Below are 25,283 nucleotides of genomic sequence, written 5' to 3'. Positions count from 1 at the left end.
TCAGAAGATTTAAACGTGAATTGAACATCATCGAATGCCACCAGAGACTGAGCTTACAAATCTTGAGATTTTTTACCAGTAATCTTAACAGTTCACATTTTGCTTTAGTGACTTTTGACCTTTCAAGTGTTGCAAAATATAATTTTTACATATTTAGTAAAAAAATATGAAAATTAACTATGAGTTAAAAAGAAATCTAGGAACACAGAGTTAATATAGGAGACAAAGTTCAGTGCAACAACTCAGTACCAATAAAACCAGACTAACTTTAAAGCAATGATACTGTTTTGTTTCTATTTGAGAGAATTCAGTGAATATATATACTCTGTATACCCTACAAGATGACATACATCTGAAGGCTCCAATTTTCCTGCCTCTTGAGCACTTTCTCCTCCTTGGTGTAAGGACAGCCAGAACTAATGACACACTATACAAATCACTGCTATTACCTGCATCATGGGATACTTTGTTTCAGCAGGATTTCCAAATCCATTAACGCCAATGAAGCTGGTGCTAAAGTAGGAATCTGTGAGACTAGCATCAGCTAACCCACCGCCATCTATTCCGGGAACTAAAAGAAAAAAAGAAAAAAGTTTCAGGAAAAAAAAATAGGTTATGATGGGTTTATTTGCTAACATCTCTTCCTCTTCTGTTTTTTTTGGCAGAGTGGTAGAATAGGGAAAAAGTTGGCAATAGTGTATTTCAAACTTATCTTCTCAGCACAACAACTAAAGATATTTTAGTGCCCAGAACGAAAAATGAACTTTACAAAAGAGGTTGCTAAATGACAGCATGTACAGAATGAAGTTACAGCAGAAATGCAGAAAGAGGCAGAAAAGTAAAAAGCTTTGAGAGAGATGATGACGAGTTCCAACTTTAGAAACAAGAGAGTAACAAGGAAAGTAAGCATATCAAAGTATATAAATGAACTAAAAAGAACAAGGAGGCAAGCTTATTTTATGAAAACTCTGTATTTCTGAATACCTATCTTAGAAACATATCTGTCAACTAGAGTGTTTGATGGGATGTACTGGTTCTCTTAAAGGATAACACATAGAAAATGTCCATTTTAAAAATATATCAAGTCCATTCACACAAAGCACAAACATGTTTAAAGCTTTAAGAGCATAAAACTATTTTCAATATCTCATACTTTATAAAGTGGCAACAATTTTATGAAACATGGATAAAAAATACTTTAGACTGAAAGTAAGTGTGAAGGATAAAAGAAGAAATTAATCCACTGTCTAGAAAGGAGAACCTTAACATAAAAATACAGTACTTCAACTGCAAATGAGTGAATACTATGAAACTACAGAGAACAAGAAGCAGTCATAATTAACACACAACACTCGAGCATGCAGTACTTTGATAACAAAAAAAAAGACTTTACAATGGTTTACAAGCTGCAGTTCAAATTAAGCTTCTGCAAAAACACCCACAGTAAATTATAAAGACACTAATCAGTATGGCCACGCCACTGCAAGCCAACAGGCGCGAGTAACTGGTAGCTCCAAGGTAGGAAGGCACATATCCAACTCAGAAGAACATCCTGTACCAAACTATCCGACTTGAACTTCTGGGAGGACTGTTAGCCAGCTGGTGACACTTGGAAACAACTTCCTGATCCTAACCCTCAAAGGAAATAAAATTTAACTTTGTGGCAGAGCTAAAGCAAAGCAGATAATCCTTCAAATTCCATTAGAACAGGAATTTTCCCTCCAAAACAGACTACGTAACCTGGTGAGCCATTTCCATACTGTAGGCACAGGAAACAGCAAAAGTAGTACAACCAGATGAAATCACAGGAAGGGCTGGAAAAGCAGAAATGACCAGCAGCACTTATACTACAAACAGATGCCAACACTACCCAGCTGTACTCCCTGAGACCGGAGCTGTATGAACCAGCCAACTAGGGGTAACACCAACAGCATCTCAAACAAAGAGTTGTATGTAAGACAGCAAACAAACTGAGTATCTCAGTAGTAGTGCATATTGGCTTTGCAAGCAAGAAGTACATTTTAAGTATTGCTGCCAAATCTAGAACATGATCTAAATACTCTGCAGGTTTGAGGGTGATACCTAAGTTAAATGATTTTTTTTTTAAGTTTTAAAAGTTACCTAAGAGAATAGGAAAATAAAACTCTTTCCACTACCCATGACCTAGATTCCTCTTTTATAATTTCAAAGGAGCAGCCACATAGAAACTTCAGAAGTCCTCTTGCTATGACCCTAAAAAAAGTCAAACTCTTTTTGATTGTCTTTTAAATATGTCTGTCTCTTCTTGGGAAATTTACAAACAAAAGGCTAGGGAAAGTATTTTACTATTGTTGAACATTTGGGAAAATACTCATGACTACAGTAACGTCAATTATTGTCTCACCCAGCCTGCTATGTTCATTTCCTAAGTGAAGGTTGGTGTTTTAACACAGTCATTTTCTGGCATTATGAAAAACACAAGGACTCATTCACATAAGAAAACAGAAAGATAGCAAATTCATGTTTGAGAAGTTTCAGTCTAGCTTGCCCACAAATTATTCAGGGTTCACACTGTGGGTCTTATTTGAAAAATACATTTCCAATACAGCTTTCTCAGCCTGCATTTCAGCCATTAACAAGAACTGCTGCATTTTTTATTCTACATCTTGACTGCAAAAGACCAAGAAAAAAGTGTTTAATCTCCAGGAACAACTGTCATTTCAAGGTACACAATACCATTTCAGCAGTGCATCTGCTATTTCATCTTATAGTTCTGTCAGAAACTCCAGAATCTATCCAATTTTTAACAAACTAGTGACTCCCTCAGGTTACACCACCAGCTTAACAAATCCTTCAGCCTCTATTGAAGAACTAAAAAACAGCTGCTTCTTCCCCCTTTTTCCACTGCTCCTCACTACACTAGAGTCAATGTGAGAATACAGGTACCTTTATTTCTGTTGGACAGACACAATTAATGCATACAATCTTTGAAAATGGAAAGAAAGTGAAAGCTTTCAAGTTTCGCTACTTCAGCAGGAAGTCGTGCAAAGAGACCACAAGAATACATACTTCTCAACAACAATTAAAAGAAAACCATCAGAAAGTAAGATCACTAGAGCAGAGGGCAGTTTTCTTGGCACAAACTCATATTCAGAACAGAATGCTCTGGAAGAGGCAACTACAATTACTGCCTTCAAGAGAAAACTCTTGAAAACACTAGCCTTGTTAAACTAACCTCCCTGTAGGAACAAGCAGGTAAATTAAGACTAGCAGAGAAAAGATGCAGCTTAGAGAGGTACAAAGAAAAACATAACTCTATAGAACGAAAAAAGAATGTTCACTACATGCTCCATTTCTGTTTAAAAGGAGGGACATTCACCTGTTACAGTGATGAAAACTCAGTAAATACCTTGAAAGCCACGTTTTACTGTATATGACACTTGGCCTTCATGAGAAGGCAGGTCTTATCCTCCCTCTGCCAAACATGTGGCAAATCACAAATTCTCACTTGCTTCTGGAAGATGACAGCAGTTCAGAGCATGAAAAAAAGTGATTTATCATAAGCAATCCATAGGAACAGGTCTTCAGAAGTGGGCATACTTTACCACAGAAGCAATATGATAGGAAAAAAAATGGAGGTCCAAACTAGAAAGAGACAGAAGATCTTAGTCCTTATAAAGCTTTTATTCTCGTGTGTGTTTCAATTTACATCAGACTCTGGATTCAATTTGCCTTTCCAGATCTGTCCTCCATAATGACTGTAAGCACATACTTTCAAACCTTGAGCAGGTAATGTTATTAGAATGACAAATAGAAAACTTCTGAGGCTCATGCCTTTTCTCTTTGAAAGCATTAATTATAATTTTAGGTAAGTAAGTTTTGACAATAATTTTAGGAAAGCAAATTCAGGCTTTTTTCTTTTTTTTTTGTTAAAGAAATGTGCCTTTCCATTTTGTAACTATATCATCTATTCATTGAAGTTTATATTTCAAATAGATTCTTCCTTGGAGAGAACAACTCCCTTAAAGCAGAAAGATTGACTAAGCAGGCCTGAGAAGAAAAGATGGATGTGCACAGGAACAACTAAGGATCCAGTGGGGGAGAAAAAAAAAAAAAGCTAACATGTTACATAAGCCCATATGTGGAAACAAGAAGAAATTTCTGAATTCCATCAACATTAAAGCCAGAAGTTACATCCTGGCAATTCTGGCAAGAAATCAAATAAAACATCTTGAGAAATTCAGAAGATGTTTTCTACTTCTCATACACACATTATCTAATATTTTTTTGCTTGGTGAGTAACATTGCAGCTTAATGTGACAACTGCAATTAAAAATAAATATCTTCTTATATAATTCTTCTCCCACAGAATTTTAGCAGAAAGCAGGCTTCTCATCAAATGCAGCAACCAAAGAGAAAAAAAAAAGTTATTTTTGCCTTACTTATTACAATGACATTTTTCAAGACAAAGGATCTCATCCCAGCTTGATTACTACTGCGATGAACTCAACACATACGCTTCAATAGGATCAGCGGGTTTTGGTTGGTTTTAGTTTAATGCTTCTCTTGGCTAACACTAGCACTCTGAACACTAGCACTATCTGAGAAGATGGCATTTCTAATATTTTCATTCTAACATTTTACTAACTAGTAAACAAACACTGTAATAGCTTATATTGCTTCTTTTATGAACTTAGTATCAGCACTGATTATCTCAAACTGTTCTTAATATTAAAAAGGATCCTTTACAGTAATGTGATATATTGCTCCCAAAATAATAGGCTGAAGTAAGATCACAACAGACTTTTATGACACTTCTCAAAACAATTCAAATATTTAGGGAAAGGTAATAAACATAGATTGAAATAATGTGTTTGCTATTTTGGCTGCTTAAAACAAAATGTAAAAAAAAGGTGGATACAGAGAGGTAGTCTTGTTTTAAACTCCTAGCACTGCTAAAGCATAGACACTCTTCACTTCAGCATGGTAAACTGAATCATCGGCTCATGACACGCATGTGCCCACAAAGGACAAGGTGTTACCTTAGGTACATATAAAGTAGTAAAAACTACAGGGCTATATCCCCAGTGGAATTTTACACAGATATAGACAAGAACAATAAAAGTTTTATATAAAGCCTATCTATGGCAAGTTATTTAAGACTTGTGTCCTTTTCGTCTCCTAGAAGGACTGAGGTGTCAGAGCAGCTTATGCTTGTCCTATTCTGCTTTGTGCCATCATGTTTGTATGAGGAAATAATCACATGCTTGAGGTGTTAGCCTCACTTGCAGGCATCTAACAGTGTACAGCACTACACATACAAGCATGTGCATCTCAGCTTTGCTTTCTCTACAGTGCCACTGCTGTTGCAATTTCCTAGGGAAAGTGGATTCTTCAGTGTTTTTTATGCCTTTCTCATTTAATGCAGTGTTTTTGAAACGCAGACCAGGAATCACTGAAAGGGCCAACAGATAAAGAAAGTAAATGACACCCCCAGGCACGAGGAGCAAAAAGTAAAAGCCTGGGTTAGGATGCCGGGAGGACAGCGCAGTCAGAGAGCAAACAGCAAAAACGAACCAAGCTGGCTGAAAGGCAGGCAGGAAGCAAAAGTTTGGGAAATGCTGTCTTATTTACAAACACTCCCACTAGGCGATGAGATATTCATGGGCAAGCAAAAGAAAACAGCGATGTTTAGCATAATATTAAATGGTTGGGCTGCCTTTTTTTTTAAATGTATCTCATATCATAGAAGCATCTGGTAAAGAATGGAAAATTTACAGGTGATATCCTTTTTGCTCTGTAAAGTCTCAGTGCATAGTCTAGAGAGCTGGAGGACTCCTTGTCATGGACTGAGTCCAAATAGCATAGTGATAATACAAATTAAAATTGATACTTCTCCAAAAGAGCTACCAGAACTACTCTGTTATCAGAAACAGCAATTCAAAGTAATGTTGTTTCTTACTATCACAGCTTTCAAAGATAACACTCCCCAAAAGCCGTCACAACTCCTTATATACTGCATCAATTTTTTCAGAGAACACGTTTAAGCTTTAAATAGCCTCCCTTTGTACCTAAAACTTTTATATATATACACATACATATGTGTATATATTTGTATGAAATGTATGCAGATAACCTGAACAGAATGCTAGGACATTTTTTACTGCAGTGGGGGAGAATGCATTAAAGTTCCTGCCAGTTAGACCAACTGAAGTTGAGGGAGTCTACTCAGACAACAGAAATTGTATCCCATATTACCAACTTGACGACAACTTGTATAATGCATATCTCTACTCTCTTTTCTATACCTGTACTTTGTTTCTAAATCTCTACCCTCAAATAATTTTAAAAAAAAAGGGTAAGTGTAAAAGGCCATCAGCAAGCAAGTTAAAAAAACACAAGTAAGTTCTAAGCAAAAGTATATTTAAAGATCAAACAAAACAATCACACAATTGGAACTTTTACTCTTGAAAGACTCATGGAATGAGCACACATACACACAGCATGATCTGCTTGAACTCATCTCCAATAAACAGTGATTCACCACATCATTTTTCTGGTGGTGTAATGCATTACATCTTTACTAGAAAGTAACAAATCAGGAAAACATCAGTCACATCAGCTTACTATCTAAATCCCTCCACTGACCCTCTTTTCATCAGTTGCCTCACAACTAAGATTACTTTTTTCTGCTTTTGATGTTCTGTCTGTGTTTATGACCCCATCCTCACTTACCATTTGTCCACTTTTCCCGCAGCAGTCTAAATTTGCTTCTAGGTGGTTCCTTACACATGGAACTCTTTCTGAGCTGGTCCCCAAGGTCACTATTTTCTGGGCATTCAAATCCTTCCTGAAGGCCCACTCCTACAGTGATACCTACAAAAAATCAGTTATCTAATACCTGCTAGATGGAAACTAAATGAGGATGCTCTGTATCTTAAAAGACATTATCAAAACTGTAAATTAAGATACAACATATAGTATTTGCTCACATAATGTAGCTATCCCACACACACACACACTCCTTTTCATCTTTGCCTTTGAAGCAGGAAAACAATTACAACAGCAATAGTGCTTTCTCTGCATTCTTCAATACCCAACACAGGGTGGGTACTACCAGAAACAAATAATTACCCGTACTCCTCAGGTATCTGTAATTCCTGTGGAATATTTGGACCTTGAATGATTTCCCATACAAAGGGAAAACCCACTAAGTATATAAACAGATACATTCAATTTCAAAGCCAAATAATAGTGTTGTGGGTCTGTTTGTTTTGGGTTGGGTTTTTTTAAGTTTCATATGCTAAAAGTGTCCCTCAAAATCCCATATAAATTTGCAGACTGAGACATTTTTCCTTCCCTCCTTACTTTTTTCCTTAGTTCCCCTCAATAATTTTTCTTCCCATTTCATTTCCACAGGAAACACATACAAGTGGAAAGAAAATTCTGTAATTTCCTGATTTCTCATTTGAATATGAGACAAAGTGATTAAGTGAAATCAGTAATTTTCATTTTCTCCCATGCATCTCTGGTTATTGGGTTTAGTCTTGAATTCTCAACTCTCTCTTAAAAGCCTCCAAATGTCCCTTCAGTTGTTAGAATTGTCTCCTGATTTCTTAAAAATATTCAGAATAAAAAAAAGATGAATACCATATCTCTCAAGTCCTGGAAAAGGCATCAAGAAAATTAAAAAGGGAAACAGTTGTCTAAAAAGAAAACTGAGGCATTTAACAACTAATACAGCATTACTTGCAAAAAGTACTAACAGGTTTGGAGAAAGAATTATCATACCTATATATATACCCCTATATATACTGTCATACCTATTTTCTGCACATAAGCAAAGAAGAAACAAACCCGGTGAAAAGTACCAGTATGTGATACCAGAATTACATTTATAACTTTTAAATAACTGCCTGTTTCTGAACACCTCAAGCTGTAAATGCTGAAATGCTCCTAAAGATAATAAAAACCCATATTTATTTAGTAACAATGATCCCTGATCATTGTTTCATAATGTAACCAAACAAGTTACCTTTCATATCTGCTTTGCTGAAGAGTTTATCTTTCAATTCTTTTCTATATCCACTGCTTTATTTTGCTTAAAGAAGGAATGGACTGATACAGACTTAAACATCTTTCAAAAAGCAGAAAACATACCAATGCATAGATCTTTCCACTTCAAGCCTAGTATATTTACGTATTTCACAGGACCCAAGCTGTAACGCTCATTAGGCTAACCACCAAGCGATTGCGTGCAGAGTTGCTACAGCCACAGTTGCTAAGACCAGCTGCAAGTACAAGACCAATGCTTTTATTAGGATAACCCAATGCAACCCAAACCTTGATGCCCCTTTCCACCTTCTCATAGACTGGCAAAAAAAGTCTGTTCTCAGGCATCTCTCAGCAGTCACAGACAAACATGGAGCAAAGCAGCTTAGGGAAGTATTGTGGGCATCTCATAGAAATACAGGCCATTATTTTGACTACACATTGTCCAGGAGGATTTTGTTTCTGAGACACCAGATGAAAATGTCTCACAAGGAGACAGTGAGCTAAGCTCTGTCAAGGGGAACCTGAGCAGCAGCACTGCTGCCGTGGCCAGCTCCTGCATGGACAGCAACACCCACTGATGCTGCTGCAGTCCCCTAAGCACCTGCAGCTCCTTGCTCAGCATCTCAGCATTTTGGTTATGTAGGAATCAAAGAAAGAGACAGTACAACATATCATGTACTTCACAGCAAAGAGTGAGGTGGAAGTTAGCAAATGTTTAGAGCCATACCTCATCTTGTATCTGTTAATATATAGTATGATGTCTACATGCAAAAAGAAGGTTACACCTGTTTAAACTACCTGAAAGCTAACAAACACAACTGCAGTTGCCTGTGCAACTTCAAATTTTCCAACTTATGCATAGACTTGATACTATTTAACTCCACAAGGAAGCTGTTCTCTAGATCCTCGCTAACTCAGCATCAAGAAGGGACAGTGCCCTAGGAACAAACCAGAAGCATGCAGGAAAGCAGGCTGCTAGCCTCCTTCTTACAGAAGTTATAAGGTGCTGGAGAGAATAGAGAGCAGATACTATGCCCCCTACTCAACCATCCCTGGGCCGTTCCTTAAAACCCTACAAATCAAATCTATCTTTTCCCCTAAATGCCAAACAACAATCATCTATCTCCGTTCCTTCTACAGCCTTCTCGGGCTCACCACTGCTGCCACTGCTACTGACACGTGGGACAAAAGTCTATTACAAATGTGCTATGTGCAGATTTTGGCAGTTAACCCATCTAGTGGAAACTTTTTTCTATTTTTTTTCTTTCCCCTTTTTTTCTCCCCCAGATATCATATATAAAAAGAATTCTTCTTTTTAGAATCAAACTTTAGACAGGTAAGACCAACTATGTTTGTAGACATTCAGCTGGCCACCCTACACGTGGAAAGTGAACCACACAGAAGGCTGAGCACTCACAGCTCCAGGGGAAGAAGTAGGAATGGTGCCTAGCACACATGTGGTCCAAATGTCAAGCAGTTTGGGGGCAGCAGTGCTAGCTTCTGGGAACAGGCAGAGTTCATCCACATGATCCACCTCGATACCCAAGAACACAAAAAGCCACACAGTCAGGCCAAAGCCACATTTAGCCAACTACCTCATCTCCACCACTGGACAGCAGTAGATATGTGGACAAAAGTGTAGCAGGATTTCCCAGGAGGCTCTCGGCCATATGCATGGGAAGATGAGTCTGATTCAGAGATATTTTTTTCTCTTGCATTGAATACTCTCAAGCTGAGTTTTCTTCCAAGAATATTCGATCACTTTTGGAATCCTTTACAGGCATTAGTATCCAAAACAACCATGGCACAGAACAGCTTAACCACACATCGTGCGAGAAGCTTCTGGTTAGCTCTGAGGATCTCACCTGCTGATTCCTCTCAAGATCCTCATACCAAAATACTTCTGCACTGGGGTATTTTCACTGTTCTTGTTCTCCTTATCAGTCAATCTTCCTACCATCTATGTTGTGAAAACAAGTCAATGTTTAGGAAGCCTTTGTGATTACCGCAGAAAAACCTATAAGTAAATTAATAATCCTGCACTCAAAGCAGGATTAGAGTAACAACCACGTTAGAATGAGGCACTGACCCACTTTTAACAATAAATAGGACTACGCAGTTAATTAGTCAATGAGCATTATCTGCTTTGTGCACTGAATGAGGCTGGGGTCCACTGAGGGAGAGAAAAGGTGGCATCCACGGCCACATAACTGAAGACTACCAAATACTTTTGAATTAGGGAAGGTAGTCAATCAGATTGTACAGGCAAGTGACTTTTGCAATTCATAATTTCATATTAACCTCAAAATTTTAAAATTTAATACAACTTTAGGTATTCCTCCATACATCCACGGAAATAAAAGCTTTAATTCCATGCATTTGGAAGTTCCACTGCTAACACAATGGGTCATCAGCAAGGTAAGGATCTTGGGTTATTAGCTTGGAGGTACCTATATAGCTAACTTCAGATTTTGAACAACTGTTTTCCTTACTTGTTTCATGAATGTATACCAAAATAAAGAAGTTACAGGTGAAACTAGGCCTATTCCCTGGGTCTCCAACTTTAATTTCCATCTCCTTTTCCTTACTCTCTTGTCCCAGTTAGTCACTTTCCTATAAGATCATCTTCTACCAGTCCAAGCTTTTGCCTCCTATAACTTCAAGCAAGGTGTCTTTCCCAGCAGGTAATCACTGCCAACACCACAGTGGGTTTGTCCATTCTTGATGCCCTCCCTCTTCATAACAGGTGCAACTGCTGAAAGCTCTACAAAGTTTTAAACCTCTGATACATTCAATAGAAGCAGTTTTTTCAAAGAATTTAATTGTTCAGCAATATCAACCTCTCACCAAAAACAAATTCTGAGTAGTTTTTCTTAGATCTGGGGCTTGGGCAAATTTTGTAATGCTTCCTTACAAGAACAGCCTTCATATAGGAACTTCTACCCTCAAGCCAAGTTATGCACCATCTCCTCAAGCCTGAACCCCCTAGTTTAATATATTTAACTGATTTCCTATTGCATAGGGAAAAAAGTGTATTCTCTTCCAAAAGAAAAATCAACTAAGATTGACTGATTGCTTCTGAACGTCTTAAATATGCTTCTACCCCCCAAAAAAAAGGCAAGGAAGAATTCATCTTGAAGAACTTAAGTTTCACAAAATGTGCAAAAGTGTCTTTCAGTAGAAATTATTTATCAATTTTATATTATAGGCTTCTTTCAGAAGAGTAGGCATAGCAGTGCTGTGTTAATGTAAGACACTGACAAGCTACAGAGATAATACTGCTCAGTGGTACAAGCTCACTGTATCTTGCAAAATAGGAGCTGCAGTTTCCTGAAACACCTATCCAACACAGAAAACCTGCATACAGGATGTTCAGCATGGTTGCATCTTAATTTCAGAAAAAATATGGTTGTGACCATTTAGCAGTGGAATCATTTAATGTAAATAAATGCCAGGTTTATGGCAGAAATCAATAACGCAACCAAGCTTAATACGCTCACTGAAAGGGGCACGACTTTTCTGAAAGAACAGCTCTTCCTAGCTGCCAAGTGCTGCTTTACCTACAAAAAACAGTTATTGAAATTAGCTTACTGCAAACACCATCTGACTATTGGATCACTCATTAAGAGGATGCATAACCGACCAGTAACGGCACCACCACTCTGCATAGCACACGGGCAATTCGAACTCGCACCATTTGAGAAGAGGCTGCATAGGAAGGCTGAAGAAGTCTTGGGAAAAAAATTAAAATTAGAGGTAATTTCTGCTCACAGTAGCAGACATCGTAGATAAACATAGCTGCTTTGTTTGGGTCTTTTTTTTCTTTTTCCGTGTAGATATACGTAGTTATTTATGGGTTTTTTAATGTAATATTTCATCTGGAACATTTAAAACTTCCAAGCGCTGAAACTCAGCACAGGTTGCTTGGAGGAGCCCACCCAAGGGTACTACTCCGGAAAGCACTGACTCCCTGCTACTCCCTCATCTCAGCCTGACTTTGGGCAAGGAGGTCTGGCGACCCCTCACCGAACCCGGCGCTCAAGTGACCGACGGGCTGCCGCCCGGGTACCCCCAAAGCCAGCCGGGGAAGACATCCTTCCTCAGTACACCTGCCCACTCCTTCCCATCGGTACTGGCCAGCTCCTCTCTACGTTTCTCGGGGCGGCGGGCACAGCCGCGGCCGCCTGCCCGTGACCACCGCGGCGCTCGGCAGCGGCCGAACCTGGGGGCGAGGCGGGGAAGCCGGGAGGGACGACAGCCCGGGGACCCCCGCCGCCACCATGGCTGTTGTTATTTGTTTCCGGTAGCACCACAGCGTGTCGGGGAGCAGGAACAACACCCCGCCCGCCCCCCCCACCGCCCCGCTCCCGTCAGCGCCCCCGCCCCACCCCACCCCACCCCCGGGCCGCCCCGCCGCACTCACTCGCCAGCCGCGGGCCATCCAGCCCCCCGCCGCCGCCTCCGCCGCCGCCTCCAGCCCCCAGCTCGGCTTTCTTAGGCCCCACCACCGCCGTCGCCGGGCCCGAGTTGGCCCCGTGCGGCGGGTAGCCAGGCCCAGCGGCAGCAGCCGGGGGGATGCCGAGCGGGAGCCCGCCGAGAGGGGCGGCGGGCCCCGGGCCGGCGGGGGCGGCGCCGGGCTCCTCATGGAGGAACTGGCACTCCTCGCCGTAGAAGCAGGTCTTGTCCTTGGCGTAGTAACGGCAGAACTTCAGCTTCACGGCGCCGCCGCCACCGCCGCAGCCGGCCCCCGCCCCGCCGGCCGCTGGTCCCGCCACGCCGACCCCCGCCGCCGCCGGCGGCGGCCCCACCACCGGCGACGGCGACGAGCAGGGCAGGCCGCTGCTGTTCATGGCAACCGCCCCGCCGCCGCCGCCGGGGTCGGCACCATGGGGAAGGAGGGCGGGCGGGAGGGAGAGGGCGGGGAGGGGGAAGGGGCGCGGGAACCGCCGTCACCCCGGGCTCCGGCTCCGGAAGGGGGAGGGGGGGGGCTACTCCGCGCCTCTTAAAGGGGCCGCGCGGCCCGCGGCGGGGGCGGCGGCACCTCCTCAATGGTCCCGGCGCTCGGGGTTGTTTATGCCATTTTCCTCTTCCTGAGCGGCCGCCCGGGCGCGCCTGCGCCGGCGCGGGGCATGCTGGGTAGCGCCGCCGGGACGGGACGGGACGGGACGGGACGGGACGGGACGGGACGGGACGGGACGGGACGGGACGGGACGGGACGGGACGGGACGGGCAGGGCAGCGCGCTGGGACGGGGCCGGGCGAGGCGGCGGTCGGAAGAGAAGCAGGCGGCCGAGCGCTATATCCAGGCGGGGTGAGGGAGACCAGAGGCCGGCGTGGAGCGAGCCGACCGGGCAGCTGGACTGGACTGGCTTGGTGCTTAGCGGCAGCCAGCCCTTCGGCGACCGAGACTGCGGCGTTAACGCCTGCTTCAAAGGGGCAAACGGCAGGTGCGGGTGACTCGCTGTCTCCTGCTCCCTCCCTTGCTGGCTGGTGGGCAGTTTCTTTCGGTTTTGCCCGTCGCGAGTCGGAGGTCAGGGTGCCGGCACGCCTCGCACGTCGCAACCGATTCCCAACCGCCCAAGCCACGTACCTCTTTCCTGCCGAAAACCACGAGCAACCTCTTCGCTTTTTCTTGCCTCCTGTCTGAGACCAGAGCCAGAGGGATTCTCCCTCTTCAGGAGTCGAATCGGCGTGCTCGCTGTTTTTAAGGGGGTGTTTAAAGTGTTTTCCACTGCGCGTGGTGATTTCTGTTATGTGAATTTTCAGTGGCTCACTTGCTAAGCTGCTCAAGACTATATTTTTTTCCCCTCAATCAAATTGTTGGCAGGGCTTGCGGTGGAATTGCTGAAATGATGTATATAGTGGAAAAACCATCATATGCTAAAAGCATGCTTGACATTAATTTGGTAAGAAAAACGTTTGCTGTTAAGATTTTTCTTTGTCACAGTATTTTCTCTTATTAAAAAGGAACATAAAATCATGGCCTGCTTTCAAGATGCTTTGACAATTTCTGCAAAAAGAAATTTAAAAACTAGTGAGGTTTTAAATGTCACATTGGAAAAAAGTCAAAGTCTTTCTTTCTTAGATAAAGTCTTTAAAGACACTAAGAAGTTAGCTTGCTTTAAGCTGAAAGATCAACGTTTTTGCAGTCAGAAGCGTGGCTTCTCCAAGTTTATAAAACAGATGAGAAAGAAGGAGTGATTGCTTTTCAAAAAAAGTTGGCCAGAAAACTAGAGAAGGGCAAGAGTACAATAGTCAGGGCTCTAGTTCTAGCCAGGAATCCCAGGAAAACGAGAAGATGGTATCATCTCTGTCATTCCCCATCAATTTTCAGCCTTCTGTGTTCCTGCAGGTTTAGAAGAGTGGGCAAAAGAGTACAGTGGAAAGACCCCGTTGGTTTCTTCATTAAAATATCTCAGTAGGATCTTAGACAAACTCACAATGGATTCCACAGGAAAGAGTCCTCAAAAGCACCTCAACCATGAACAATGTCTCAGTCCCAACTTGTGCCTTCTCGAACAACCAAAATCAGTTTGCTTTACTACAGGGATCAGAGGCAGTCCTAGCTGCCACAGAGTTACATCGTGTGTTACTCAGGCCCCTGGCATTAGTATTGTGCCTCTGAGGAGTGAAACCAAGGGCTTCCTTGCACTGTGAGCTGTTGCAACTACACACAGTTACCTATGGGTGATACTTCTGTCACCTGCTGCAGTGGGGAAAGGAGGAGCCTGGGAGCGCATTGGGTTTTTTTCCATTTTTCCTGCTTATCTGTGCCTTGGGAAGATGCTAGCACAGGGCAGAGGTCTTAGGCAGATGGGGCCTCTGGGATGCATGGTTTCATAGAGGGGAATGGGAAGCCGGAGATGTTGTGTTGAGATAATGCCAGATGTGGGGAAAAAGAGGAGCCCAACATCACTTTCTGCTGAAGTCTGGTTATCAGCAGTCTATTTATCAGCCATATTCCAGGTATGACATCCTTTGGAAAAAACATCCCATCCTTCCAGAAAGGTCAGACTGAGTGGACAAGTTACACTTGCATGTGAGGAGGTTGGGAAGGGCCACAAAAATATGTTAATAAAGGGAGAAGAAAAATCTCAGCTTTCACCCAGAGCTTTCCCAGACTCTGTGGATCTTTTATCTGGAGCTTTAGTACTGTGGATTTAATGGTATCAAGTTACCTTACAAGAGATTTCATGATATGCATAGGGTAATACCTTTTCTGGGTAAACTGGTTGAACATGAACTGAGTTCTTCCAAGCAAAGACTTTGGTAGCATAGCCACTCCCATCACTGAAGCGTATTCTGTGTTTTCAACCTTGTGAATCCGCTTTTCCCACAGCTCTTTTGCTGATCCATGCAGACGTCTAACATTACATATACACAGTGATGTTAGGAATAAGGACACAAAAGGACTTGTGTGTACACAACCCGCATTTTTTTCTGCCTGCGTACAGTAGCTCAGGTTAAAAACGTTCCCACTGGATTCAGGAAGAGCGAGATAGTGGGCTGGGCGGAAGCGTGTGATCGTGCTAACCAGAGTGCTCAAGTAGCACCAAGAAGTGCGAGACAGTGCCAAGGGTGTTTGGGTTCTTCCACACCAAAGTCAGTGTAGGTGCTATACCTGAGCCATAGACCATCAAACTGACTTGGAAGCATCCCTCGTCTATGTTCTCTTTGCCAGCAGACCCAATGATGGGAAGAGGCTCAAGATGACACAAGCCTCTTTCTGTGACTCTGGCAAACTCTCACCTCTCCAGTGTCTTCATTCCTGTTAACTATAAATAAGGACTTGGCCTGAAGACTGACCTGCAGCTACTAAGTGTCCATATGGGAGCCCAACACCTCATTAACGAGATGAAGCTAGAACACAAAAGGTACCATTTAAATGTAAAAAACCCCCTATTTTACTGTGAGGATGAGGGAGCCCTGGCACAGGCTGCCCAGGGAGGGTGTGAAATCTCCTTCTCTGGAGGTCTTTAAAGCCTGCCTGGAAATGTTCCTGTGTGACCTGATCTAAGTGGTCCTGCTTCTGCAGGGGGGTTGGACTAGATGATCTCTAAAGGTCTTTTCTAACCCGTACCATTCTATGGTGCTATGATTAATCAGTACCATGTGTTCACCTCCAGAATTTCATTTTTATAGCTTGTTCCTGCTGGTCAGCCTGAGTGCTGCATCCTGCCAGCCATTCTCTATCTGCTTGAACTTGCTCTACTGCCTTGTGCAGTGCACAGAGGTCTACTGCACACTCCTGTAGAGCAGTGATTCATTCAGGATTGATGATGTTGCCATTATTTTCACAAAACCAAGTGCCGTGTTAACTTAAGCTAGTAGCTATATGGAGAGAACTGTTGTTGCTGTCCTCTGCACACATCCAGATTCATTTTGCCTGCCATCCAAGGAGCAAGACAGAGGAGAAACAGAGATACCCTTGGGTCTTGTCCCACTTTGTAGTTAAGTTATAACTGTGGTGTGCTTTTCGACCCAGGAATGGGGAAATACTCATGTATGCACGCATGCAGCCACAGCCAAGTGGCAGAGTTTTTATGAGCTCTGACAGAAAGGCAGAACCAAACGTTAAAGACAAAAAATAAGGGGGAAGGGAGGACACATGACACACACACGGAAAGCAAATCCTTAGGAAAGAAAGCCCTGCCAAGGGCTTTTTTCTCCAGCCAAATCAGATCACAAGTGCCAAATAGCTCTTCTCTAAGTTCAAACCAGTGTCAGGAAAGCCATGTTTGCTATTGAGAGTGACACTTTCTCTTCTTGTCGACCCAAAATTAACATGGTTTGTAAATCATGTGGAAACATATCCTGAAGTGCACACTGGCATCAGATAATGTGAATGAATAACAATAGTGTTTGAAGGGTAGAGTTATTGTAGCCGTGATTTTTTTTAAAGGTATAAGCAAGACAAGTTTTGTAGGTAGGAATCTTGTTTAACCAACCCAGTAGTTGGAAAAAGTAATGCCTAAACACGTTTTTTTTTTTCAACAGTACCAGTCAGTCTATTGAAAGATATTATCTCTACTTTAACAAATGGCCTTGCTTAATATTGTTGAAGCAGATCAAAGGAAATACTTCTAAAAAACTTTTTCACATAATGTGAATTTATCCTTCAAAGTCTATCATTATAGTATATAATTAAGGAAAATAGGCAGGATTTTTAAAAATACATGCACATCACAGTCTACAGTAATATCACACAAGATTTAGCATATGTTCATTTAATTTTTGAAGGAAGAGTAATAAAGCCTGATAGTTCAGTGTAACACCAATTGCTGTCTGAAGTCTAAGGGAAATGGCCACTCTTGAGGAGAGTATTCCACAAAATTAGGGGTTTTTTAATCTTTCTTAGAATTGTTTGAGAATTACTAATATGCTAGTCCAGATATTGGATTGAATGGACAAATCTGCTGTGCAATACTCCTAACTTAGCTAGGTCCCTAACTAAGCAGTTGCCTCTATTAACAGTATCTGTAAGAAACAAAATGTTGCTCCTAACCAGACTTCCATTCACATGCAAGAAGAAATTCATTCCAACTCAGTGAAGTTTTGAATTCAAATCAGGTAGCAAGTCAGGAGTTGACCCTGAAGTGCTACTGCTAACACCTACGTTAATAATGTATGCTAACACCCATGTTAATAATGTATGGGGGGAGATCTAGCCCTAAGCTGGAGTTCATATTAGTACAAGCACTAAAATGAAAGTGTAGTTTCCCTCTGCTGGTAATTCAGTCATATCATTTAGCTAGAGAGTTTCTTACTATGTGGCTACTCCCACTGGAGCTGGCTTTATCTGAGTCTTGCAGTAAAGGCCAACCACGATGTGACAATAACTGGGACAAAATATTTGGTAACTGAAGCCATTCTTCCATGCAGGGGGAAAAAAATCCGCAAACAAAAAAACCCCACTCACTCAGAAAAATGCCTTGCTGTAATATACATGTGTATGACACATTTGTTTGAACCTCCTCCATCTCCAATCCAGCATCTTCAGGAATAAGTGAATATGCCAGATGTTAAGTATTTATTTTGGCTTCATCCAGTGGATATGAGCTGTCCTAGATGCTGGTATGTTTCACAGAAGCTTTTAAGCTGAAAACATCACATATATGTTAAGTCTTCTGATACCAGATCAGCTGAATCTGAATTCTTGTATTTACAGAAAGTTAATGTTAGTTTTTCCTTGTCTGAACCACAAAAAGGCAAAATATCTTCACTGAAATCTCATCAGCTTCCAGTGCTGAAAGCATCAGGTCAAAACGAAAACAAACCACTTTGCTCAGTGCCAATTTAAAAGCAAAGGACAAGTATTGACTTTTTTAGCACATATGAAAGTGTTTGGACAGATCATTGCCGTGCCACCCCACTGCCCACAAGTAGTAAGTGACTGCAATAGATTTCTGGTAGTTTCGGAACAGAAGCACAAACTACATGTTGGTTTCTGCTGGGCTCCTCAGCTCAAGAGGGACAGAGAACATCTGGAGAGAGTCCAGCGCAGGGCCACCGAGATGATCAGGGGAATGGGACATCTTTCATACGAGGAAAGGCTGCGGGAACTGGGGCTGTTTGGAGAAGAGGAGATTGAGGGGAGATCTTATTAACATTTACAAATATCTAAAGGGTGGGTGTCAGGAGATTGGGACATCCCTTTTTTCTATTGTAGCTAGTAACAAGACAAAGGGTAATTGGATGAAGCTGGAACACAAAAAGTTCCACTTAAATATAAGAAAAAACTACTTCACTGTGATGGTGATGAGGCAGTGGAACAGGCTGCCCAGAGGGGTTGTGGAGTCTCCTTCCTTGGAGGTCTTCAAGACCCGCCTGGACATGTTCCTATGCGACCTGATCTAGGTGACCCTGCTTCTGCAGGGGGTTGGACTAGGTGATCTCTAAAGGTCCCTTCCAACCCCTACCATTCTATGATTCTATGAGTTAAGTATGATGGTGGAAGGGATAAAAGAAAGTACAAGAAAGGCCCAGAGTTACTGAAGTGATGAGCCATGAAGATTATACAGGTTTAGGATATCTGACATACAGGGAGAAGGTGAAAGGGTTGGGACTGTTCAGCTGGAGAAGTCTTGTAGGAATCTTATCAATCTGTATAGATATCTGGTGGTGCAGGCAGACTCCTCTCTGTGATACCCAGGACCAGAGGCAGTGGGCACAAACTGAAGCACAGGAGGTTACCTCCCAACATCAGGAAACACTTTTTTACTGTCAGGGTGTTTGAGCACTGAAAAGATTGCCTGGAGAAGCTGCAGAGTCTCCATCCTTAGAGATACACAAAACTCTATTGCATGTGCTCTGGAGCAACCTGTGCTATCTTAGATCATGCTTTGAGCATGAGACCAGACTAGGTGATCTCCAGAGGTATCTTCCAACCTCATCCATGCTGAGACTGTGAACTTTTTTCCACAGAGATGGCTGTGGAAAAAATAAAGGCAATGTGCCAACTGGGAAAGCTTGTTGCCAACACAGTATTTCCCTGTTTGCAATGATTTCTCTAAGACTTGTGGAATCCTACACCTTCTTTCCTGTTTTTTTTTGCATCCTTGCAAATTTATAGCTCCCTAGTTTCCATATCATCTCCTTCCTTTGCATCACATATAAACTTGCCTTCAGCATCAGAGTACAGTGCTTTTGCCTCAGTCTGTATTTCTAAGGCAGCTTTGTGAGAGGTCCTACACTTGTCTCTGCTAACAATACTGGCCTCAATGCCCGAATTGCCTTTGGGACATTTTCTATGGCTTCTTTTACCTATGATATATATGCCTAGTTGTGGTCCATCTACATTTTTATTTAACCTTCCCTAATGCAGAAGAAGTTATTTACCAGATAAATAAAAGAAAAGTAGATATGATCTCTGTTGGGTTTCTGAGAACACCTTACTGACACTGAATTTATTTGCTTAGAGATTCTTTTTACCCAGGTTCTGTACAACTCCAGAATAGATAGTCTCTAGCAAGTAAAAATAAAACAGCTGAACGAGTAATATTAGTCCCCTCACATATCCTAGGGGATCCTAGGGGATCTGATCCAGCTTATCCCTTAGAACTGGATCCACTTTCTCCCCAGGGACTGCAATGCACAGCTGTGGAAACTAGGGGGGATCTGCCTGCCCCTCTGCAGTGTCCTGTCCTACTACAAACCCAAGGGGCTCTCTGGAGCAAGCAACTTCAGCTACAGGCCAGCTAGTTCAGCCTTTTGCACACCGGTGACTGGGAGGCAATGAGGAGGCAAGTCCTTGGAGTGCTATACTCTGAGGGAGGCAGCGAGCTGCGACAGGCTAAGGCCAGACAGACCGTGTCCCCAGAGACTTGTGTCTGACAGTGAGCCTGGAGGCCGTTATTTTTATCCCTTAGACGAGTCATCTGCGAAACAACTTAAGAGCAGCTGTAGCTCAGTTTGAACCTTCCTGCAGACAGTGCTAGTTCCCTGTTCCCCCTCGGGTAAATATGGCCCCGTGCTGCAAACCCGCTCCCCATCCGGGCCGCAGCATCCTGAGCTCTGGGACGTGACCACAGCAGGTCCTCTGGCACCAGCAGAACAAGCACTCGCCCAGCACAGGAAGCCTCCCTCAGCCCACAATGACAGATGTGGTGGGGTATTCCCATGGCACCATGCAAACTTCGTTCGGATTGTTTTTTATTTTGAGTTCTTTAGCTTGGCAGCGCCACTTGCTATTCCCCTCATCAATACTCAGAGAATTTGTGCAGACTGCCAGTGCATGAAAGCAGAAAGTATAACTGCTTCAAAAATAAGAATTGAGGTGAGACAGCAAAAACTCAGCTATGTCGAATTTAGCTGAGGGAATATGTTTTTGTAGAAGTGTGCAAGAAGGACTAAAGAACCAGGCAAAGACTGAGCAGCCAGAGTGGAGGCAGCTGCTTGGCTTGGCAGAGGCATCCTCCAACAGAAGGAAGACGCTCCCCGACCCCTAAAGAGGCCCTCTTCTCCCCATCCCACAGACATTTCCTTCAGGTCTCAGACTCTCACTTTTGAAGAAGTGGTTTCACTGTGGGCAGTGACATGCACCCTTAACGCAACCACTGCGTGGCTCAGTTTCACTCACCAGGGCCCGGGGACGGCAGGACATTTCCAGCTATGGCAGCAGGCTGGCTCTGCAGCCACCCCACTGGCAGTCTGTTTCAGCTTGCAGGTAAAAGTCTCCTCATGCCTCTCCTTGGACCTTTTCCATTTCCCAATCTCTCACTGCATCCCTTCGCAACTTTCTTTCACCTGTGACTTCTTATTCATTTGCTTTCTCCTCTCTTCCTTCTCTGGGGATGCTTTCCTCTCTCATCACCTTCATCTTTCCCAGACCAGCCTGGCTTCTGCTCTTGCTGCACCTTATATATTTCATGCTCAAGGCCAAAAACGTATTTAAATGTACTGATTTTTTTGGTTTGTTTTCCTGATGTTAATATGTTTCCTGGTGTTAATGTTAGCTTGACCTGATAACTTTAAACAATCTATCTGCAATTTCCCTGGTAAATAATCTATGAACCAGATACCTCAGTGGGGTGAAAGACAACAATGCATCTGTATCTTACCGGGTTTTGTTGTTGCTGTTCAATGACGTAAATCTAAGAAGGCATTATTTTAATATCTAGAAAATGCTTTTGTTTTGTTAGAGTGAAGTTTTGGATTTTAAATCTTGGTTTTCTGTACTGAAAATCTTCCCAACCTTTCACTGTTAGCAGAAAAGGAAATAACATTTGCTTCCATCTCAAATGCTTGCAACTATTTTTCTCTATCTCCAAAAGAAATTAATTGCTCCTATCAAGTATGATCTTGCTTATTCAAAATCCAGGAGTGAAACAAAAAGAGACTGTGCTTTTTTCTAATTGGTGCAGTTCTGATGCATGCCTGGGAAACTGATTTAGCAATCTGCGGTTCATTTTCAGGTCCATATACAGGGATAAAAGTATTTATTTCACAGAGAAATTGTTAGATATTATTAATTCATGGTTTAAAGTCTATATGGGCTATTTGAAGAAAAGGCAGAGTATTTTATGATCTCCTGCTTTGCATGACTGCTGATATTACTACCAAGCAAAACTTGTCAGAGATTTCTGTGTTTTCTTCTTGATTGAGCTTTACTAGTCTTGCAGGCTGCATAACAAAGTAAATAAAAAAGATTAGCATCTGGGATATGATGGTACCCAAAGACCCCTGTGAGGCACAGACTTCAGTGCAGCTAAGAGAGCTCTGCAGAGAAAGAGCAAAATATATGAGAGCCCCAAGATGTGATTATCCTCCAGGAGGGCTGGTGTTCTTTCTGTTAAGATGTTATTTAGTCAAGGCAAGGTATACAGGGAGGCAGCATTATTTCTTGTAATGCTAGCTGTTACAGGAAAAAAAAAAAAACAAAAAAAACCCCCAGACTCTTTTGGCCATACAAACAGGCCAGGATTTGAAGGACCAAAGTCATAGATGACAGCAGAAATCCTGAGAACTACCAGCTCCATATGTCTCTGCCTAGCAGATTGCTCTTTAAAAGCAATTTTGGTGTTAAAAATGTTAAGCTTTTAATGAATGATATGTAACTTCTTAAAAATTCATATGTTCTTTTTAAGAATCTATTGTCTAGAGATAGGATCTAGTACTAAATTGTGCAGATGACAGATGGTAGCCATATGATGAACGAGAAGCATCAGAAACTGCAACACTTAACCAGCAAAGAAAAGCTAAACTATAACAACACCTAAAGGAGAATCTCCAGGATATCTGTAAACTTAAAGCACTACGTCTAACTCTAAATTACAGGCTTAGTGTTGCAAAAGTTGCAGGAAAGAAAAAGCATCTTGCCCATGTTATTCAGTGGATATAAATGCTCCTCAGCAGCAAGGAGACTAATCCCAAGAACTTTAGAGAGCAACATATGCAATACAATATGTATGTAAATACCACAATATATAGTAAAAGAACTATTCCATTTCCTCATCTTCTTAACTTTTTCTTGTCATGCCACACAAGAGTTTGTGGTTAAAGAGACTATTAGCTAGCGTGCAATTAGCCTTGCATTAGCAGATGAGGTGGGAGGGTGGATGGGGCCTTGGAACTGAGGCAGTGTCATAGAATCATAGAATCACAGAATGGACTGGGTTGGAAGGGACCTTAAAGATCATCTATTTCCAATACCCTCTGCCATGAGCAGAAACATCTTCCACTAGACAGGGCTGCTCAAAGCCCCATCCAGCCTGACCTTGAACATTTCCCAGGATGGGGCGTCCAAAACCTCTCTGGGCAACCTGTGTCAGGGCCTCATCACCCTCACAGTGAAGATCTTCTTCCTGATATCTAATTTAAATATAAATCTCCCTTCTTTCAGTTTAAAGCCACTATCCCTTGTGCTATCACTACATGTCCTTGTATGTAGTGGTTTTGTGTTTTACAAATTGCAGAATTTTGAGATGAACAGAGACTTCTGGTGACCTTTCTCATCAGGGGAAGTTTTCCATTAATAACTGCCCTTACTCCCTTTGTTTTTGTTGTACTTTCTCATACTGAGAGCTGTTCATGGGTTTATCTGCAGTTTCAGGGACCCTGAAAAAAGTGAAGCTGTGAGATGCAGACTGAGCTCTGACTGTGACTGGCAAGTGAGGGGAAATTTTATATGAGCATGGACTGCAAAATCAGGTCGTAGTGAGCTTTGAATTAGATTATGGCGTGTGTAAATGCACAAAAACTACAGGACAATACTGTTGCAAAAACTCTTGCGGAACACACAGGTGTCTGTTACATTCGGGTAGTGGAGAACCAAGAAAATATGAGATGGGCCAGCATATTTCTGCTTTTTAAGGAGAAACTCAGAAATGCTTGGGACTCGGTTGCTGCAGGATCTGTCCATCTCCCAGCAATACACCAGTTTCTTTCCAACAAACTGTTTCACAAACATTCCAGAGCAAGTTCAGGCACCTAGCCCTGCCACTAGCAGGAAGGTGAAATCAATGAGCACCCCAGGGGGATTCAAGTTTGATCCTGACTAGGATCTCTTTCCTGAAGCATGCAAAAACCTGGGTGCAAGTTGGCTATGAATGCTGGATAAGGCTAGTATGCAGTCTGTTTACTCAGGCAAACAGTTGCACCCAGCAGAACATATTTTTATGGACATCCATCACCATATATTTCATTGATTAGAGGAGTGACCTCTGATGTGAAGATTCCTGAAGGTCAAAGGACTCCACAGGAAAAGAGTTTTCCAAACAAAAGTAAATGTAACATAGGACTATGGGTGTTTTCTTTCTTTTGAGGTTTGGCCCTATTTGCTTTTCTCCCATTTTCTCCAGAAAATTCCTCGGGGTACTCATATTGCAATCTACTGAGAAGCTGTAAGATGCCCAAAGTGCAGCCCAACTGCCAGGGCCACCCCCACATCTCTGCCCAGCAGTGCATGGCTGCATGCTGCTGTGACTGCTCAGCAGTGGCAAGTTTGTCAGTGGTGCAGAGCTGTGGGCATCCTGTCCTTCTGCAGCATCCTCTTTGACAGCCCTTCCTCTAATGACATCAAAATAATATAGCATGCAGCCTCTCCTTTCCAGGTTTCTGAAAGTGTGGCTTTCAAAAACATGAAAATTCACAGCACAAACTTCACCCAGGATTCAGGTTCTGCTCTGTTAGCTCAGAAGTTGTTTTGAGTCATTGGTTTGGGTTTGGTTTTGTGAACATCTTCACGGAGATGTTTACTGTCAAAAGTGGGAATGAAAAGGCCCAGCAAACAGCAGTGGAAAGAAAATTGGAGAGCAGAACATTTATGGAGCAGAAATTTGGAAGATGACCAATGAAGGCAGAAAGCAATTTCATTTTTTTATGGTAACACCAGAAAAGGACAAGACTGTTTAATTCTAGTGATCATGCACTTTAAAAAGAAAAATAGGAATCAAAAAAACAATCCAGAGACAACAAACAGCAGCATTTCTCAAATGAGCAGGAAGACTTTATTTACTGTATGACTTAACTCTATTGCTGTTTAACAGAAATACTTCTAAGAAGACACTATAGAACTCTAAACTAAATGTGGTGCAAAGAAATCTGTAACCGTTCAAACACTGATAATACCCTAAAAATTGCTGGTGTATTTGTAGAATAGACTATTCTCGTCTGTATTTCCTGAGAAATAAGATAGTAACAAAGTTAGAGAGATAGCTGAATAAAGATTGTGTGCCTGTTTCCCATCCAAAGGAAGGAATGGCTCCCTAATTTTTTTAAGATGCTTCCCTAAAAATGCTGAAAAAAATTCAC

The 25,283-nt window shown here is 42.2% G+C and overlaps 2 protein-coding genes across 11 annotated transcripts in view; one reads left to right on the top strand and one right to left on the bottom strand.

Moving 5' to 3' along the window:
• The window catches only part of PAN3 (poly(A) specific ribonuclease subunit PAN3), an 82,166-nt gene extending 69,015 nt beyond the window's left edge, over positions 1–13,151 (bottom strand). For 6 of the 10 annotated variants that reach the window (XR_009818470.1, XM_061993204.1, XM_061993210.1 and 3 more), the window contains exons 1-3: positions 12,458–13,151; positions 6,715–6,855; positions 450–571 (exon numbers count right to left, since the gene is read on the bottom strand). Coding sequence is in view for 9 of the 10 variants with exons in the window: in XM_061993204.1 (XP_061849188.1) it covers positions 450–571; positions 6,715–6,855; positions 12,458–12,884 (690 nt within the window). In the remaining variant the exon portion in view is untranslated. Of the gene's footprint in view, positions 1–449; positions 572–6,714; positions 6,856–8,139; positions 8,213–12,457 lie in introns of those variants that run through there. The other 4 variants (XM_061993228.1, XM_061993242.1, XM_061993259.1 and 1 more) reach the window with 2 other exon arrangements.
• Positions 13,152–21,125: 7,974 nt separating this feature from the next.
• Positions 21,126–25,283, top strand: part of FLT3 (fms related receptor tyrosine kinase 3) — a 42,899-nt gene continuing 38,741 nt past the window's right edge. Inside the window, exon 1 of the mRNA XM_062020431.1 lies at positions 21,126–21,198. Within this exon, the coding sequence (XP_061876415.1) occupies positions 21,144–21,198 (55 nt within the window). The 5' untranslated portion in view covers positions 21,126–21,143. The remainder of the gene's footprint in view (positions 21,199–25,283) is intronic.

The sequence above is a fragment of the Colius striatus genome, chromosome 1 (assembly GCF_028858725.1).
Source record: "Colius striatus isolate bColStr4 chromosome 1, bColStr4.1.hap1, whole genome shotgun sequence".
Lineage (NCBI taxonomy): Eukaryota > Metazoa > Chordata > Aves > Coliiformes > Coliidae > Colius > Colius striatus.
The sequence above is the reverse complement of the archived record's forward strand: the minus strand, read 5'-3'. Positions and strand labels throughout refer to the sequence as shown.